This window comes from Lepus europaeus, chromosome 9 (assembly GCF_033115175.1).
Source record: "Lepus europaeus isolate LE1 chromosome 9, mLepTim1.pri, whole genome shotgun sequence".
Taxonomy (NCBI): Eukaryota; Metazoa; Chordata; class Mammalia; order Lagomorpha; family Leporidae; genus Lepus; species Lepus europaeus.
The window spans coordinates 56,215,852-56,235,309 of NC_084835.1; the positions used below are offsets into that span (position 1 = coordinate 56,215,852).

General features: G+C 44.6%; 1 protein-coding gene across 2 annotated transcripts in view; it reads left to right on the forward strand.

Annotated features, from left to right (window-relative positions):
• Positions 1–7,077: 7,077 nt before the first annotated feature.
• The window catches only part of SPIRE1 (spire type actin nucleation factor 1), a 202,850-nt gene continuing 190,469 nt past the window's right edge, over positions 7,078–19,458 (forward strand). For both annotated transcript variants that reach the window (XR_009866811.1, XM_062201330.1), the window contains exon 1: positions 7,078–7,444. Coding sequence is in view for 1 of the 2 variants with exons in the window: in XM_062201330.1 (XP_062057314.1) it covers positions 7,114–7,444 (331 nt within the window). In the remaining variant the exon portion in view is untranslated. The remainder of the gene's footprint in view (positions 7,445–19,458) is intronic.

The window sequence follows — 19,458 nt, forward strand, 5'->3', positions numbered from 1 at the left end:
TTCCAACTCAGTAAGTTTCTTTAGGTGTGCCTTTTCTTCCTTGACGGAGATTGGTTGTTTTCATTCCCATGAGGCTTTTCTTCTTCTGCCTCAAATTTTGTGACTAAGTCATCATGTTTGAGAGAAGAAGTCACATGTCCAAATTCAGACCCCATGCTTTTAGAATTATTAGTGTTGTTGCTATCATCTACTGGCTCCTTGAATACATCTGGTTGTGATTTTGTTTTCTTACAAGTGTCTGGATTATTCTTTTCAAACATTTTCTGTGTTCATCTTCATAATCCAGAATTAGCTGGCGATTAGCTAGATTGAATGTAACGAGAGCAAACTTTTCTGCAGGCCATCCATATGTGTTTAAACAAGAGGCATCAGTTCCTTTTTCTAGAAGAAGCCTTACTTACTTAGTAGATCTATATTGTGCGGCCAGCATGAGAGCCGTCCATTTAATCTTATTAACAGCATGAATATTGGCTCCTTTCTTTATTAAAAATTCTGCTATTTCCTCACCATTTTCATATACTGCAAGTAATAGTGGTGTGAAGCCATCCTTGTTCCTCACTTCAATATTGGCACTGTGTAAGAGTAATTGTTTCGCTATTCCGACATTCTCACAGTAGGCTGCATAGTGGAGGGCTGTGTTGCCGTTGTCATCTATAACATTTGCATCAGCCCCGTGATCGAGCAGAATTCTTGCACTCTGAACAGCCTTCATCAGAGGTCTCATGTTGTCACTGTCAGGGACATTGATCACGCATTTTCTCTCAAGGAGCAGCGTCACCACTTCTGAATGACCGTCGGCGCATGCCAAGTGCAGGGCAGTCCTGCTCGTCCTGTCGCGGCCATTCACGCTTTTCTTCAGCAAGAGGAGGTGCTGGACCCTGGCTACGTCCCCCTCGCTGGCGGCCTTGTGGAGCTTCCGGAGGCCCTTGCCTCGGATGCGGTAGCCGAATTGGGCCTCAATCCCATTCTCGCACTCGACGGAGGACTTCTTTGAAGCCCAGCAAACAATGTTCCTCATCCTCAAGGCGACTAGTGGCTTTTTGCGCTTCTGGAGCACAAAAACACACCAAGCAACTGCGGGACCACCACGGTGCCACAACGCGGCTCCGCGGTCTGCAGTCTCTCAGCTCGGAATGTACAGCCAGAGCCAAGCAACGCGGCTGTACACATTCCGTGGTGTTCGCCTCAGGGGAATAATTTTTAAATTTATCTATCTATGAGAGACAGAAAAAGCTCACTTTCTTTCATGGGTTCACTCATCGAATGCTCTCAACAGCCTAGGCTAGGCCAGGCCAAAGCCAGGAGCTAGGAACTCAACCCAGGTCTCCCAGCGGCAAGGACTCAAGCAGCTAGACCCATGACCTATAGCATTCCAGGTGCACCTTAGTAGGGATCTGGAATCAGAAGTGGAGCTGGGATTCCAGCCAGGCACGCTAATGTGGGATTTAGGCCTCTCAAGTAGTGTTTTAACCACCGTGCCAAATGTCCACCCCGAACTATTTCTTACTAATTTGCACAACCCAAAACTCCGGTTTCCTCAAAGTTTTATGGAAAATTTTCCATTTCAAAGCAATTATTGTCAAACACCAAATTATGATATTTTTGTCTTACTTTGTTTTTTATTTTCCACTAGAAATAAAACCTAGGCTACTGCCTGTCCTAACTTAAAAAAAATCTGATGAGAGTTGGGCAATATGGTTAAAATGGAGGATCTGCAAAGTTTCTTCTTTTCTTTTTTTGGGGGGAAATCTATTTAAATTAGTGTATTCCTGCCAGATGGCAGTAATTTGGGGTAAGTCACTTAACCTTGGCAGACTCCAGTTTCCTTAAACAATAATACAGTAGCTTAACATGAAATTTAGATCCATGAGGTCTCTTCTGAATCAAATCTTCTTACTTAATTGAAGCTAATAATTCCAGTCACATCCAGAACCAAAATATTCTCTATCTACATTGGTTTAAAATAACTTTCACAGCAAAGTTAACAAGATGAAACATGACTATTATTTGGCATAGTATTTCCTCATGAATGTCCTAGTTGGCTACTCTCCACAGATTTTACTTTGTTTCTCTACTTTTGTTTCATGTAAATTGTATTTCATCAAAGTGGGTTATAAATATATTAGATGTTACAGAGTGAAAATGTTGTGGAAAATGTTGGTTTAGGATGGAATGTAGTAGAAGAGCATTAATGAATATTTTCTAAATGTTTTCCAGTAAATGTGCATGTTTACCATAAGAAAGAAAAAATTAATTCTTTGTAAGTTTATAGATCAGATGAAGCCAGTTTTGTTGTATTCCTATCTGGTCTGTGTACTTCTAGTTCTGGGTATAAGGTCAAATGCTAGTTTTCATGACTAATTTTAAAGATTATTGATTAAAATCCAATTACAAGAGATCAATTTAAAATTGCTTTTTGGGTTGGTGATAGAATTCGGCCTCCAGATAGGAGTGGTAATTTATAATCCTTTGATCACCATAGGATACTCGGAAGGTAATGACCATGGGGAGATAAGTGCCATGGTGAAACCTAACTGACAGCCAATTTACAAGAAATCGGTCCAGAGAGATGAGCCATCATTGCCAGGTTTCAGTTAAAGTGTATTAAGCAATCAAAAGTCTAATCAGTCATATTGATATGTACAAACATTAAAGCACCTGCTGATTATGTAGTCATGCTTGGCAGAGATGAAGTGGCAGGACTTTTTCTTGTTCTACGCAAATTTAGAGAGAAGTTGTAATGTAGCAGAAAGAGCTGACTTGGCCAGGAGGCCTGAGTTCCAGCCCCACGCTTTCATTTCCTACTTCTATATTTTCTCCCATGGTGGTATTTTCTTGTCTGTAGGATCAGGATAATATTGTCTGACCTCTGAGTTACAGAACTGAAGAAAGCTCTTTGAAAGTATAAAATAACATTTTATAAGGTATTATAATTTGGGCAATGAAAATTTAAGTTATAACATTGAAAAAATATGCTGCTCTATTTTTTTTTTTTACCTTTTTGGTGCACTTTTCTAGGTGAATGTGCCTCTTAGGAGCAATTGTCTGGGAGTGTCTGGGATAAGCTTGGGCGGCACAGACAGACTGTGCTCCCTGAAAGACACAGAGCAGCTCAGCCAGCACGTCCAGAGTATGAAGCATGAAGTACATTTATTCTGCAAAAATGATAAGTAAATGTAAGAAAAGAAAAAAGAACTGTCAAGGATTCCATTTTTTAATAAACACAACAAAATAAAAGAAAACAAATCATTCAGAGTAACATACGCCATTGTTTTTCAGATCTCACAGCACTTTGAGAAAGTTCAATGTAGAGTCGTTCAGACCTTTTAACTATATATGGTAATTTTAAAAAGTGATGCCACTGAGTAAAAATAAAACCAACAACAGAAATTGGAACAAAAAATACCGGACATAAAGCGATTTGAGTCTTTGAGTTTGAACTGAAAATGAGAGAATGGGAAGGTGCCAACTTATTCCAGAGGATTGCTTGTCCCCATCAAGACTTCTCAATCTCTTGGGCATCTTTCAGTTGTCAGCACTCACTTTCTTTTTTTTTAAAATTTATTTTATTTATTTGAAAGAGTTACAGAGAGAGGCAGAGACAGAGAGAAAGGTCTTCCATCTGCTGGTTCACTCCCCAGATGGCCACAACAGCCAGAGCTGAGCCAAAGAAGCAGGAGCTTCTTCTGGGTCTCCCATACAGGTGCAGGCACCCAAGGGCTTGGGCCATCTTCTATTGCTTTCCCAGGCCACAGCAGAGAGCTGGATTGGAAGAGGAGCAGCTGGGACTAGAATCAACGTCCTTATGGGATGCAGGTGCTTCAGGCCAGGGCTTTAACCCATTGTGCCACAGTGCCGGCTCTTAGCACTCAATTTCAAAGAGTAGCATAACCCTGGACCGTGGAGCTTATCAAGATTTCAAAGAGTTCTGAAAATCCTATTTAAAAAACAGAATAACATTGTCTTTGCACAGAAAGTGTCAAGTATTTATACACAATATAATGGCTAGATTTAGGAAGAAGACAGCCAGGTATTTTAAGATTTGCCTTCTACTTATCCTATGTAGAGAAGGAACACAAGCAATGTTTTGTCATCTTGCCTCGACGTAATTACATATAAGCTCACACAGGCAAAATATTTATTTATTTTTTTAAAAATATTTATTTATTTGAAAGGCAGAGTTACAGTGAGGCAGAGGCAGAGAGAGAGAGTGAGGTCTTCCATCTGCTGATTCACTCTCCAAGTGGCTGCAACAGCCAGAGCTGAGCTAATCCGAAGCCAGGAGCCAGGAGTTTCTTCCTTCTGGGTCTCCCACACAGGTGCAGGAGTCCAAGGACTTGGGCCATTTTCTGCTTTCCCAGGCCACAGCAGGTAGCTGGATGGGAAGTGGAGCAGCCAGGACTTGAACCAGCGCCCACATGGCATTCCTGCACCACAGGTGGCGGCTTTACCGGCTATGCCACAGCGCCAGCCCCAAAATATTTACTTTAAAGATAGAATATTGTAGCTGAGAACTTGTACTTGGCTGAAAACAAGAAAAGCTCTTCTATTGCACATGACCTCACGATTCAACGACATCACGTTTTTCCTCTCAAGATGTGTTGATGTTCTTTAAAACTGCAATTTTGGACAGGTTTAAAAAAACTATTATTGAAAATTCATATTTTGACACATAAAACTGTAAACCCCTAAAGGGCAACACATGATGTTTTGATGCCTGTATACATTAATCAGCTTCCAAATCAGGATATGGCTCTCTTCACATGCTTCTTTTTGGTAAAAACAATCAAAATCCTTTTTTTCTAGCTTTCTTGAAACATATAGTACATTATTCTATACAGTCCCTCATTGTGAAATAGGCACTGGAACTTATTTCTCCGAACTATAACTTAGTATCTGCAAATTTGTTTTTAAGAATGTATCTTAAATATGTTTTAAATTTGTTTTTCCCCTTTTTTTCACTTCACTTCCTTTCCCCTTCCTTCCATTATCTTTACTTAGATTTTTTTTATTCCCTTATGCCATGAACAGCGAGTGGACCATGGATTCCTTAGTTGATTAATTCATCCAACTTGCGTCTTGGCCTAAGGCAAGGCCGATAATGTTTCTGACTGTAGCTGTTAATAACCTAGAATGCCAGAAGATGGCGGTGTTGCCCATAAAAGCAGAGCACTTTGCTGTTTTCCTAGGTTGTCTGAACTACCTGAAGCCCTTGTTTCTGAAATCCATACAGATCTGGACTTTTTTTTTTTTTTTTAAGATTATATATTTATTTGAAAGAGCGACAGAGAGAGACATATGTCTTTGATCTGCTGGTTCATTCTCTAAATGGCTAAAGCGACCCAGGCTGGTCCAGGCCTAGGCCAACAGCCAGGAACTCCATCCTGGTCTTGCAGGTGGGTAGCAGGGGCCCAATCCAGCAAAGAGCTGGATTGGAAGCAAAGCAGCCAGAACTCTGATGTGGGATGTTAACACCAGGCCCCAGGCTCTCAACTTTAAAGACAGTTGATTTGGGAATGTTTGACCATGTTTTAAATCAAGAAGATATGTATGTATATACAGAAAAATACAGTTTCCCATAGAAATTAAAGACACTTGCCTCTCTGGACTTCCATACACAGTGATACTGCATTTTACAAGTGGGGTTATGCCCCCACAAGTAAGTGATGCGACTTCAAAGAGTTGTTTGTTACCTCTTGTAGTGAAATTATAATAAGGTAGCAGGTGGCAGGACACTCTCTTCTCCTCCCTCCATTGGTCCTTTCGCTTTCCCCCATTCCTGCCCGTATGGTGGTTATCTTAAGCATTTAACAACATATTGCTGTAATTTCTACTGCATACTGCAGGACACAATAGATGAAAGTGTGATTCAATATCTAATGCTGCACACAAAACTCTGCCCTGAAAGGTCTGTCATTGCTTAGTGTAAGTTTCTTGGTACTTTCAGCTGGAGGTTTTCCACACAGGAATAGCCTCACTCAGAGGACACTGTTACCAATCAAACTCATTTAACAGTGGGGTGATTGTTCTATTTAAGAATTACCTATTTTTACTGCATGGTTTAATGGGCTCATTGAGGCCCCCCAAAAGTATGTCTTTCTTGCACTCTATGGCTCAACTCCCTCAGTTCAATTCTGTCAGTGCGAACAGCTGAGCCTACTGGGCTACGACGAACGCGGTTACGGGGACACGTGATCTTAGTGAGAGGTTGCACAAATGTTACAAATGAATCCGAAAGGACGCGGAAACCAACGGCTGCAAGCCCAGGCCCTGACTTAGGCTTTTGGGTGAAGTCAGTTAGCAAAACCTGGAAAGATCTCCGCCCTCCCTGAACTCTGGAGAGATTCAGTACACCAGAAACCGCACCACAGCAGCGCAGGGCACGAGGCACCACAGCGACGCTGGCCCAGGCTGCGGGCCGAGAGGAGCCTGGGCGCCCAGGGGCCAGCGCACACGTCCTGGGCAGCCAGAGGCGAGGGGTTCTGCAGACCTGAACTGCAGGCTGGGTTCAAGCTCCTAATGAGATCGTCGGGAAACCAGTCCCGGGCCAGGACAGCGACTTCCCCGCTCCGCAGGGTGGCGACCGGCTGGACGCGCTCAGGGCCCCAGCACAGCCGGCGGGGCGGAGTCCCCGACCGTGGGAACCCTCCTGACCGCGCGCCCCGCCCCGCGCCCCGCGGCGGCTCCCCCCACGCAGCCCCCGACTGCTCGTCCCCTCCGGACCCCGCGCCGCGCCTCCGGCGGCCCCTGACCCCGCGCCACGCGCCCCCGGCCCCCCGCCCCGGCCGAGCGCCCTCTCGGGACCGAGCGGCTCCCCCGAGGGCTGGGCGCGGGGCGGGGCGAGGCGGGGCGGGGCGGGGCGGGCGGACGCCATCGCGTAGCTACCGGCCGGCGGCGGCGGCGGCCTGGTCAAGACAGCCGCGGCGTCCTCGCCGCCCTCCGCTCGCCTACGCCGCCCGGGCCTTCGCCTCGGTCCCCGGGGCGGCGCGCGCGGCCGGGTTGGGCGGCGGCGGCTCGGGGCATGAGGAGGCGGCGCCGCGCGGAAACGATGCTGAGGAGCTGAGGAGACGCGGACACACGGCGCGGCGGCCAAGCGCAGCGCCTATCCGCGGGATGGCTCAGGCGGCCGGCCCGGCAGGCGGCGGGGAGCCGAGGGCCGACCCGGCGAGCGGCGAGGGGCCGCCGGAGGCCGGCGCGGCGGCCGGGGGCACGGAGGACGCCCTGAGCCTGGAAGAGATCCTGAGGCTCTACAACCAGCCCATCAACGAGGAGCAGGCGTGGGCCGTGTGCTACCAGTGCTGCGGCTCCCTGCGCGCCGCGGCCGCCCGCCGCCGCCAGCCCCGGCGCCGCGTGCGCTCGGCCGAGCAGATCCTCATCTGGAGGGACGGCGCCGTCACCCTGGCGCCCGCCGCCGGCGACGAGGGAGAGCCGCCCCCCACTGCGGGTGAGACCCCCGGGCCCCTTCCACTCAATCCTCGGGCCCTCTCGGTTTTGCAGCCTCTGGGCTCAGTCCTTTCGTCCCCGCGATCCTCCCCCTCCTATGGTGCGCCGTGGGCAGGACCCGGGCCTGGGGACGGGGGGAGGGCGGGGTGGATGCTGCGAGCAGGCAGAGCTCCGCGTCCGTCCGAGTCTCGGGCGGGGGCGGCTGGCTGCACAAAGAAGAGCTGGGAGGGGGCCTGGGGCGAGCCCGGGGTCGGCGCGGGCCTGCGCCCCCCCCTGCAGGCGGTGGGTCCCGCCGGCTGCTGCGCGGGCTTGTCTGGGGGAACGATGCGGGGCTGCGTGCTTTCCGGAGAAGCTGTGTGCGTAGTTCGTGCCTGGGCCGTGCGCTTGGGGCTGTGCCCGCCGTGTGCTGGGGGGCTGTGAAGTGTTCACGGGAGAGCTTGTCAAGGTGTCTTAGAAATCGCATCTTTAGGAAGGAATAACTAGCTAGTATTTTAAATCTGACACAATGCTTCCGGTTTGGCAGTGTGAAGAACTCTAAAGCTCTGAGGAGAATTCTGGTATTTTTTGGAGAAGGGGGGAAATGGATTAAATAATGTTTAACTTGAGGTTAGAAAATATCACTTACATGTATGTTAACTTGTGTGTGTGTGTGTGTGTGTGATGGAAAGCAATCTTGTAAAAAATGGACAGGATGTTGAGTCGGAGAAAATGGTATTTCGTTCTGTCTGCCGAATGTAAATTCTGCCGGCTAATCTCCTGAAGAGCGACAAGCTCTAGCCAGGGGTTTACCCGAGTGCTCCTTGAAGAGCAGAAGACTGATAATAGGTTTCTCTTCTCCGTCTGTATTTAATTCAGTCTTTTGAGAGGCAAGTCTATTAAAAACACAGGCAAACAATCCACCTTCACTTTTAGAAAGTTGATGGAAGTGTCAAAATGCTTAAGGTGAAAGATGTAATCCAGAACTACTGACATCGCATTTAATGAAAATTCTTATCTAAATTGATTAAACATTCTAGACTGTAGTTACCAGTTCTTCCAGTTCCCCTGAAACATGTATGTGCTTCTCCTTTTTTTATATAAGGCAAACAAATTTTTAGTGGCCGGTAAATAACATTTTTATTTACAACTAGCCTTTTTATGATTTTTTGGGGAAAACTTTTTTTTTAAAATAGTTTTGTTGAGTAAATAATGTGCTTATTGCAGAATTTCTGAGAAAGAGAAAGAGATCTTCATCTGCTTCCATCCCCAAATGGCTCATCCAGGTCTCCCACGCAGGTGCAGGGGCCCGAGCACTTGGACCATCTTCCACTGCTTTCTCAGGCCATAGCAGAGAGCTGGATCAGAAGGGGAACAGCTGCAACTCCAATCAGTGCGCCTGTATGCGATGCTGGTGTTGCAGGCCGAAGCTTAATCAGCTATGCCACAAAGCCGGACCCTGCTGATTGCTTTTAGACTTGGACTTTATATTAGCGGGAAATAATTGGCATTGTAATTTATTAACTCCGTATTAAGATGGTACCAAAAGATGTGTCCCAGGCTGTTCTGTGGGATTTAGTTGTCAAAGGGAAAAAATGGTTGTGTTCAGCCTGCTTTTGGAAGCAGCATGGTTGCAGTGATTTCTGAAGAGGGCAGACGGCAAACTCCATTCCACATTATTTTTTGAACTTCATCCCAGTAGAGGGTAGTTTAGTTGTTAAATACTGATCGACTCTGTTTTTTTTTTTTTTAATTAGAACCTTGTATTAAAATGAAATTAGTATGAGTGATAGCATTCTGCCCTCAGTCTAATACACTGTAGTTATGGAGTGATAGCAGAGTTGTTTTCCAGAATCAATAGTAGAGTTAATCCACTCTCCTCCTTTGTTCTCCTCATGACCTCTGCTACCAGATGTGGAGAGAGCCTAATCAAAGTTGTTGATATGGGTAGTCTTGAGCTTTACAATATTGCTTATGGTAGTTTATTTCCTTTAGGATTGAAGGGTAGTTGTAGAACTGTGGAAGATACAATGTTTTGTGGGTCATTGCCTCTTAATTATTTTTTTTAAAGATTTATTTATTTATTTGACAGAGTTACACAGAGAGAAGGAGAGGCAGAGAGAGAGGCCTTTCATCTGCTGGTTCACTCCCTAATTGGTTGCAATGGCTGGAGCTGTGCCGATCCCAAGCTAGGAGCCAGGAGCTTCTTCCAGGTCTTCCACATGGGTGCAGGGGCCCAAGGACTTGGGCCATCTTCTGCTTTCCCAGGCCATAGCAGAGAGCTGGATGGGAAGTGGAGCAGCCGGGAATCGAACTGTCACCCGTATGGGATGCCAGTGCTTCAGGCCAGGGCATTAACCTGCTGCGCCACAGTGCCGGCCCCTACTCTTAATTCTTTAAGGGTGATGAATAATTTGGTATTGTGCACACTTGTATAAATTCTAAGAAAAAGTTGTATTCATAATATTTTCATTGTAAGCACTTTTTCATTGTAAGGTATGTGGCATGATTATATGTGTGTGTATATGTATATATATATATAGTTAGCAGGCAGCAGCATTTATAATTTGACTTGTTTTCCATTGATTTATTTTCTCAGTGGAGGTCTAAGGAAGTTCAGTTAACTTGCTCAGAATCATACCGGTAACCCTGAATCAAATCCAGGTTTCCTTAAACCTTTAGGCTTTAAAGTATTGTGAAATGAAACACATTTGGTTTGACTTTATATAATGATTCCTCCCCTTGATAGCTGAGTAACCTTGAGGATTTGATCTCCCTGAGTTTAGCCTTTTCCTACGTAAAATCAAAATAGATCATTTTTCAGGGTTGGCGCTGTGGCGTAGTGGGTAAAGCCACTGTCTGCAGTGCCGGCGTCCCATATAGGCACTGGTTCGAGTCCCGGCTGCTCCACTTCCGATCCAGCTCTCTGCTGTGGCCTGGGAAAGCATTAGAAGATGGCCGGGAGACCAGGAAGAAGCTCCTGGCTCCTGCCTTCAGATCAGCTCAGCTCTGGCCATTGTGGCCAGCTGGGGAGTGAGCCAGTGGATGGAAGACCCCCCCCCCCCCCCCGCCTCTCTCTCTGCCTCTCCTTCTCTCTTGTAATTCTTTCAAATAAGTAAATAAATATTTTAAAAATGTATAATTTTTCTCATTGGGCAGAGGTTTAAGTGAGGTAATACATGTAAAGTGATGAAAAGACTAGTTCTCTTCCTCCTCTGGTTCTGTGTTGCTTGCTTTTGTTAAAGGTTTATTTATTTGAAAGGGAGAGAGAGAGAGAGAGAGAGAGAGAAGTGGGTAGTATCTTCCATTTGCTGGTTCACTGCCCAAAATGGCTATAGTAGCCAGGGCTGAGCCAGGCAAAAGCCAGTAGCCTGCAACTCTGGATCTCCTGGGTGAGTGCAGGGACCCAAACACTTGGGCTGTCTGCTGCTGCTGCTTTCCCAGGAGCACTAGCAGGGAGCTGGTTGGTCAGTGGAATAGCTGGGACTAAACCAGTGCTCACATGGGATGCCAGAGTCACAGGCAGTGGCTTAACCCACTGTGCCACAATGCTGGCCCTGGTCCTGTGTTGCTTTCATGTCATCATAGTGCCTCCAAACTAGCTGTTCTATATTTTCACTTAGAATTGGGACAGATGTCTTGTATCAGGGTTTCTCAGTGTCAGCCCTGTTGACGTTTTTGGCTGGGTAATTCTCTGTTGTGGCTCTGTCCTGTACAGCATCTTGGCTCTGACCTGGTTGCCAATAAACTCCTCCCTCTTAGTTGTGACCATAAAGAAGTTGCTGGGGGCCAGTGTTGTGGTGCAATAGCTGTGACGCTGGCATCCTGTATCAGAGTGTTGGTTCCAGTCCTTGCTGTTCCGTTAACCTTCCAGCTCCTTGCTAATGTGCCTGGTAAAATAGCAGAGGGTGGCCCAGATGCTTGGGCTACTGCCACTCATGTGGGAGACCTGGATGGAATTCCAGGCTGCTGGCTTCAGCCTGGATCAGGCTCAGTCTTTGAGGACATTTGGGGAGTGAACCAGTGGATGGAGTATCTCTTTCTTTTTCTCTCTCTCTTTCCCCTTTCCGCCTCTCTTTCAAATAAATTTTAACAGAACGAAGTTGGCAGATGTTCTCTTGGGCAGGGGGACAGAGTTGTTTGTCTTGCAAGCCACTGGTCTAGCCCATGATGGGGGTGGTGCCCATAGTTGTGCGCAGTGTGGAGAAATGGATCCTAGCTGTAATCCTTAAGTGAGAGGATCCCTCTGCTGTCTCTGAATGAGTGGTGTTGGTTGTTGCCACTATCAGCAGTGTTACTCCATAAGACAAAAAGAGTACCTCAGCTGCTGTACTGACTTGTTTTGCGTCTGGTTGTAGTGGTATTTGATTTTAGTTCTTGTTTATTTAAATATTTTTAAAATTTATTTATTTGAAAGGTAAGGGGAAAGATGAACAGAGAGCTCTCCTGTCTGCTGGTTCATTCTCTTGAATGACCACAGCAGCTGGGCAAGCCAGGAGTTGAGAACTCAATCTAGGTTTCCCTCATGGGAGGCAGACATTCAACTACCTGCGTTATCACTTCTGCTTCCCAGGGCGCACATTAGCAGGAGCAAAGCCTGAACTCTAACCTAGGCACTCTGATATGGGATATGGCTTAACCATTGTGCCAAAGGCCTGGTCCCTCTTGATTACACTTTTTGCTTATTTGTTTGTTTTAAGATTTATTTATTCATTTACTTAAAAGTCAGGGTAAAAGAGAAAGTGAGTGAGTTTCCATTTGCTGATTCACTCCCCAAATGGCTGCAACAGCCAGGGCTGGGCCAAGCTGAATCCAGGAGCTGGGAGCTCTATCTTGGTTTCCCACATGGGAAGCAGGGGCCTAGACACTTGGGCTATCCTCTGCTGCCTTTCAAGGCGTATTAGCAAGGAGCTGGATGGGAAATGGAGCAGCCAGGACTGGAATCGGCACTCCACTCTGGGATGCCAGCATCACAGGTGTTAGCTTATCTGTGCCATGTGCTAGCCACATACTTTTTATTTTTTTAAGATTTATATGGTTGGAAGGCAGAGTGACAAAGAGGGAGGGAGGGAGGGAGAAGACACACAGAGATCTTCCATCCATTGGTTCACTCCCCAAATAGCTGCGACAGACAGGTCTGGGCCAGACCAAAGCAAGGAGCCAGGAACTTTATCCTCGTCTCTCGCATGGGTAGAAGGGGCCCAAGCACTTGAGCCATTCTTTGCTGCCTTCCCAGGTTCGTAAGTAGGGAGCTGAATCAGAATTAACTAGCTAGAACTGGAACCAGCTCTCCACAAGTGGCAGCTTAACCTGCTGCACCACAATATTGACTCCTGCTCTTAACAGTGTTGATACATCCCAAAATAGTTACATTCAATTTGAATGAAGTAAATAGAAATATACTATTAGAAGAATGATGAAAATTAGAAGGCATGGAGATGAAACCAATTATTGGAAGAAAACAATGAAGTTTAAGTAATTTTATTTACTATTTAATGTAGAGCAGTGTGATATAAGACTGAAGGAGATAGTAGCGTTAGCTCTTTAGATGATATGTTGAAAGTAAAAATATTTAATCAATTTAAATTGTGAATTAGGATCTTAAAGTGGGCAGTATATTTTATTAAATATTTCTGAGGTGAGCCGGCACCGTGGCTCAACAGGCTAATCCTCCGCCTTGCGGCGCCGGCACACCGGGTTCTAGTCCCGGTCGGGGCACCGATCCTGTCCCGGTTGCCCCTCTTCCAGGCCAGCTCTCTGCTGTGGCCAGGGAGTGCAGTGGAGGATGGCCCAAGTCCTTGGGTCCTGCACCCCATGGGAGACCAGGAGAAGCACCTGGCTCCTGCCATCGGAACAGCGCGGTGCGCCGGCCGCAGCGCGCTACCGCGGCGGCCATTGGAGGGTGAACCAACGGCAAAAGGAAGACCTTTCTCTCTGTCTCTCTCTCTCACTGTCCACTCTGCCTGTCAAAAAAAAAAAAAAAAAAAAAAAAAGAACACAAAAGAATCATAAATATTTCTGAGGTGACAAGGAGATAAATTGTATAGAATCAAGAGACTATGGTTCTTTATCAGTGGCTAATTTAGCATCTTTGTTTTTCTCAATGTCGATGCAGTTGTAATCATAGTAAGACCTTGGTGTTTGGGGAGAGTTTATTAGACAGAGGTTGATGAAGTTTCTGCTTTCATACCCCTAAAGAACAAGTTAAAGACATCTGGCTCTGTAAATTCATCAGTATTCCTAACTGGCATTCACAGCACATTTTGGTATAAAAAGTCTGTAGAAAATAGTCATTGATGAAATTTAGATAATATTCTAGATGCTCAAAAGATTAAAATGTTTATTTTTCTAGCATACTATAAAGAATTGATGATAACAGTAGTATTAGTGCTTATAATCATGCATGGCCTCAGCCCATTTGACCCCAGTCATTTATTTCAAACCTTGGTTTCAGAATGTTGAAGTATCTAGTTTTAGATGTATAAAGAACATTTAAAAATTATGGCCACATCTTGGTTTTAGATAGCCTTAAGGTTGGTAGTAGGTTTTCCTGGGAGGAACAATGAACGTCTGTGTGCATACTAATAAGGGATCCCTTGAGAATGGTTTCTTAGTATAGGGAACATTCAGGCTTTGTTTGGGATTTGAAAAGAGGATATCAGCAGTCTAGCTTCTCAGCAGGTTGATGCTAATTTTGTGGGGAAATGGTCGTGAAATAATGTTCTATTTGATTTCAAAGACAGTTTTTTTGGAGAAGGTTGAAATACTGAAAATATATTTTAAAATATGATTTTTTGGTTCATTCTTGCTATATTTCTTTAGTGTTCACATCCTGATCATTAAATGAAAGGAATATATGAGGTATATGTATATGTGTCCAAGGGAGGTATTGGGGTGAATTTTGGAATTAGGGATTAGCAAGTAGCCTTATTAAAGTAATAAATAAGAATTATCCTCTTTGTATAATATATGCATATATGTCAGGGTCATTCAGTCTAACTTGCATGCTTGGAATTCCTAGTATGTACAAGCAATGTTCTGGCTTCCAGGAGTGATGTAAAGATAAATACTAGGTAGTTATAATCATTAAAGAGGAGAAAATAAAACATAAACACAGTGGCAAATTTACCATGAAGCTAGTATCTCTTAAACCTCAAGCCCCTTCATTTATACAGGCTCCTTCTAAAACCCTGGGAGGGGCTTTAACAGGATGTTCATTTGCAAGATTAGAATGTTGTAGCCTTTGATAAGGTCACTACTGTGTTTGAATCTGTTTGCCCTCCAGCATACTTCTGCTTGTGTTATTGTGTAAGAGTGTCTGTGGGCATTTTGGGAAGAATTTTGGAATAATGCACTTGTGGTTTTTTATCTGTATTTCTGCCTTTTGCTGAGGAAACAGTAGAAAGAGTCTAGTCACAGACATGCATTGGTACTTAGTTGAGTTAGGAGCTGTCAGGAAACTTAGCCTAAGTATATTGACTAAACTTTGTAAGAAAAATATCATTCATCTACCAAGGATTATATCTTGATTGAGAGTAACATGTTGCTTATTTTAAGTTCAGAATCTCCCTCCTGTCACTGGAGGCAGACCCCTTAAAAGTCCCATCTGGGTCACCATGTGATATCGGAATATGGGGTGCCAATTATATTACCGTGTGCTTATTAATAAATTTGAAATATTAATAAGCATTGTGGGCTCTTGCCTAATATTCAGAGAAGAATTCTGAATACTAGCACAAATGAATGAGGCAGTTTTTAAGCTTTTTATTCAATGGGAGAAATGCATAGGAGAGTGAGGGCCCTGTATAAGAGAGGGAAATCTGGATTCATACTTAGTACCAGGAGTCCGCCATGTGGAGGAGCATGTAGGCCAGAAAGCATGGAGCACGTGGCCTTCAAGGCGCAGGGCAGCGCAGACCCACAATGGCGAAAGAGGCAAAAGGCCAAAACAACAACAAAAACCAAAAACAGCTGGGCCCACTGTGTTCCAGGCCTTTAATCCACTTCCAAAGGGGAGTGGTTAATACACCTGATTGGCCAGTGGGCACACAGATGTGGCCAGGGAGGGGCATTAGGTCACAAAGGGGCGTGGTGAAGGCATGGCCTTCCAGCTCACAAACCTGATCAATTTTATCTTGTATCCCTGCCTATAACAGCAATACTTCAGTCCTGCTTTCAAATAGTAGTACTAGAGCTATATATCCTAGTGCAAATATCTCATTTGCTTCCTGTTGATTAAGTAGAAAAAAAGATCCTCTACCAGATATTTGTTTAAAACTGAGAGAAATATCACCTGTTTCCAAAAATAGTGTTTTGGTTTTTTTTTTTCTTTATATGAGAGGCAGAGAGGGACAGAGCTGCTGAGCTTCTGTCTGCTGGTTCACTTCCTAAATGCCTTAATGGGTGGAGCTGGGAATTCAACCCAGGTCTTCTACAGGGCTGACAGGAACCCAGTTACTTAAATCATCAGTGCTCTGCCTTCCGGGGTCTACATTGGCAGGAAGCTGGAGTCAGGAGCTGGAGCTAGTAATTGAACCCAGGTACTTTGATGCTAGGCTATACTTACTCCCTAGAGTGTTGCTGTGTATTGTTTTTATATAAACTTTTTGTTTTGGGATAATTTTAGATTTATGAAAAAGTTGCAAAGATAATGCAGAGAATACCCATGTACTCCTTACCTTGTATCCCTAATCTTAACATCCTATTGTGTATTTGTCAGAACTAAAAAGCTTACAATGATACTTTACTGATGACTGTTAACTACTGGTTTCATTTGCATTTCCCCGATTCTTAATGTTCTCATTCTACTGCAGAAATTCTATCCAGAATGCCATATTTCGTCATCATGTTTCCTTGTAATTTCTCATGACCTTGACAGTCTTGAGGAGTACTGGTCAGGTGTTTTGTAAAATGCCCCTTAATTTAGGTTTGCTTGATATTTTCATGACTATACTGGGGTTATGATTTTAGGGGAAGACTATCAGAGAGGTAAAGGGCCTATACTGGAGCTTTTGATATTCACATGGTATCTCTGGCTATGTGAACTTTGATATTTGAGACTTGGTTGAGACAGTATTTACCAAGGTTTCTTCCCTAAAAAGTTGTTATTTTCACTTTTTCTAAACTCTTTCTTTTAGAAATGACTCACTAAGTCCAGGCTGCATTCAAGGAGGAGGACTAGGTAATTAAGCTATCTTACTAGGGTGTGAAACATCTACTTACTGTTATTTAGAATTCTGTAAGGAAGATGTCTGCTTTCTCCTCAATTACCCAGTCATTTTTTAAAAAAGATTTATTTATTTGCTTGAGAGATGGAATTACAGAGAGAGGGGGGAGAGAGAGAGAGAGAGGCCTCCCGTATGCTGGTTCATGCCTATAATGGCTGCAATGGTTGAGGCTGGGACAGGCCAAAGCCAGGAGCCAGGAGATTCTTCCAGGCCTCCCACGTGGGTGTAGGGGCCCAAGCACTTGGGCCATCTTCCACTGCTTTCCCAAGCCATTAGCAGGGTGCTGGATTGGTGGTGGAGCAGCTGAGACTCTGATTGGTGCCCATATGGGATGCCAGCACTGCAGGCAGAAGCTTAGCCTACTATGCCATGGCGCTGGCCCCTTACTCAATCATTTTTTTTAAAAGATTTATTTATTTGAAAGGCAGAGTTAGGGAGAGAGAGACAGAGAGAGCTCTTCCATCCATTGGTTCACTCCCCAAGTGGCAGCAACAACTGGGATTGGGCCAGGCCAAAGCTGGTAGCTGGGAACTTCATCTGGGTCTCTCATGTAATTAGCAGGGACCCAAATACTTGAACCATCTTCTGCCTTCCCCAGGTGCATTCACAGGAGTTGATCTAGAGCAGCCAGGACTTGAACCATTGTTCATATGGGATGTTGGCTTTTCAGGCAGCTGCTTAACTCTGAACTGGTTGCACCACTACAGTGGCCCCATTCAACCATTTCTTTATAAACAGTCTGGACTCCTGATAACTTACACTCTGATTGTTATACTTCTACATTATTTAGCTGCTCAGATTGTTGCCGCTGTGGCCATTGAACACCCCTTCAGATTGGCTCCTGGCAAGCAACCATCTGTTTGTTTTGTGGAGCATGTCCTTGCTTTCTGGCACTGCGTGATGTTTCAAGGCTTGTATGCTGTGTATTGCCTGATGCAGCCCTAGAATCAGCCATATTTTCAAGGAGCTCTAGCTTCTCTTATTGAAGAGTGGTATCTAGAAACCAAGATCTAGGCACTGGGTATACTTGTTGCCGCTGGGGTTGTTTTGTTTTCAATGTGTAAGAAAAATTGAAATGTTAAGAGTTGGGATATTTTTGTTTAATCTTTGTTAGATCTGGGAAGTATCTTGATTTTACTGGCATGCCTACAACTGTCTTTTTATTCCTTCATTTGTCAAACAGATATTATTGAATATCATAGAAACCAGTTGAATTGGGAGGAAAGCATCAGAAAGGAGAGATACCCAGGAACTGAAGCCAAAAGAGCCTATGTCATATTGAATAGCCTGTAGCTGGGGGTGGGGTGGGGTGGGGAGTTCATTAAATGTAGCTTGGGGTCAGGCATGGGTTGACTGAGGTATGTGGATGATCAAGAACTGATGGGGTGTTTGGTGTAGTGGTGGGATACTGCTTGGGATGCCCACACCCATATCAAAGTGCCTGGATTTGAGTCCTTGCTCCCCTTCCAATTCAGCTTCCTGTTGATACATACCTGGGAGGCAGCAAGTGATAGCTCAAATGCTTGGGCTCTAGATCTAGGCTTTGGACTCAATAAAGAAATAAAAAATTTTTAAAAGAATTGATTTGAAGGAGAACACCTCAAGATTATTGATCTCCCTTTTAAAAGTAGTTGTGGACAACCAGGCAGGAGGTGTCCCTAAAACCATAGCACAACCATGTAGAATATTGCTGATCAACCACATTTGAAAGTTCTCTGTTTTGTACATGTGTGTTTTCATTAGTGTTCTCAAATGCAATGTGGAAAGAATATACTGTCTATTCATAAAATGACCTAATATGCCTATTAAGAGATGAAGACAAAGCATGATTGGACAAAGTGTTGAATAAGCATGTTTTAGTGTTACCTGGGATCGTGCTTATTTTAGGGATCAACAAAATAATGTTGTATATAGAGCAATGTAACTAATTGGGAAAGGTGGTGATATTTTCCCTAATTTTAATTTCTATAAAGTTGCTTCTTAAAAGTATGTATGTATGTATGTATGTATATACTTGAAAAGCAGAGTGACAGAGCCCTCCCCTCTGCTGGTCGACTCCCCCAGGGCCAGGCTGAATTCAGCCAGGAGCTAGAAACTCAGCCCTCCCAGGGTTTTCACTGGCAGATTGCTGGAATCAGGAACTGGACCCGGGCATTGAACCAAGGTGTTCTAATGTGGAATGGAGGCGCCTTATCATCTTAACCATAGGCGCCCTTGTTTGAAGTTTTTATCTGTTTCAAATAATACTGCTTGAACAGTCTTGAATATATGTAAGCACTTCTGTTGGGCATGTATGAGTAGGATTGTAAGACTGTAGGGTAAGTGTCTTGTTAACAACAGTAGATATTGCTGAGTAGTTTTCCAAAGTACTTGTTTCATTTTGCCTTTCTTACCAGCAGTGTATCTTGTTGCTTCACATCCACTCCAATACTTGGAAATGTCTTTTTAAAAAAAGTTCAGCTGAGTATGTAATGATGTAATGAGTACGTAACTCGTTCTGATGAGTATGTAATAGTTAAAATTTATTTTATTTATTTGAGAGAGAGAGAGAGAGAGAAAGTAAGAGGTCTTTTATCCACTGGTTCACTCCCCAAATGGTCATAATGGGCAGACTGAGCCAATCCAAAGCCAGGAACCAGAAGCTTCTTCCGGGTCTCCAGTGCAGGTGCAGGAGCCCAAGAACTTGAGCCATCTTCCACTGCTTTCCCAGACCATCAACAAGGAGCTGGATCAGAAGTGGAGCAGCCAGGACTCAAATCAGTGCCCATATGGGATGCTGGTGCCATAGACCGGGGCTTTTAACCCGCTGGGC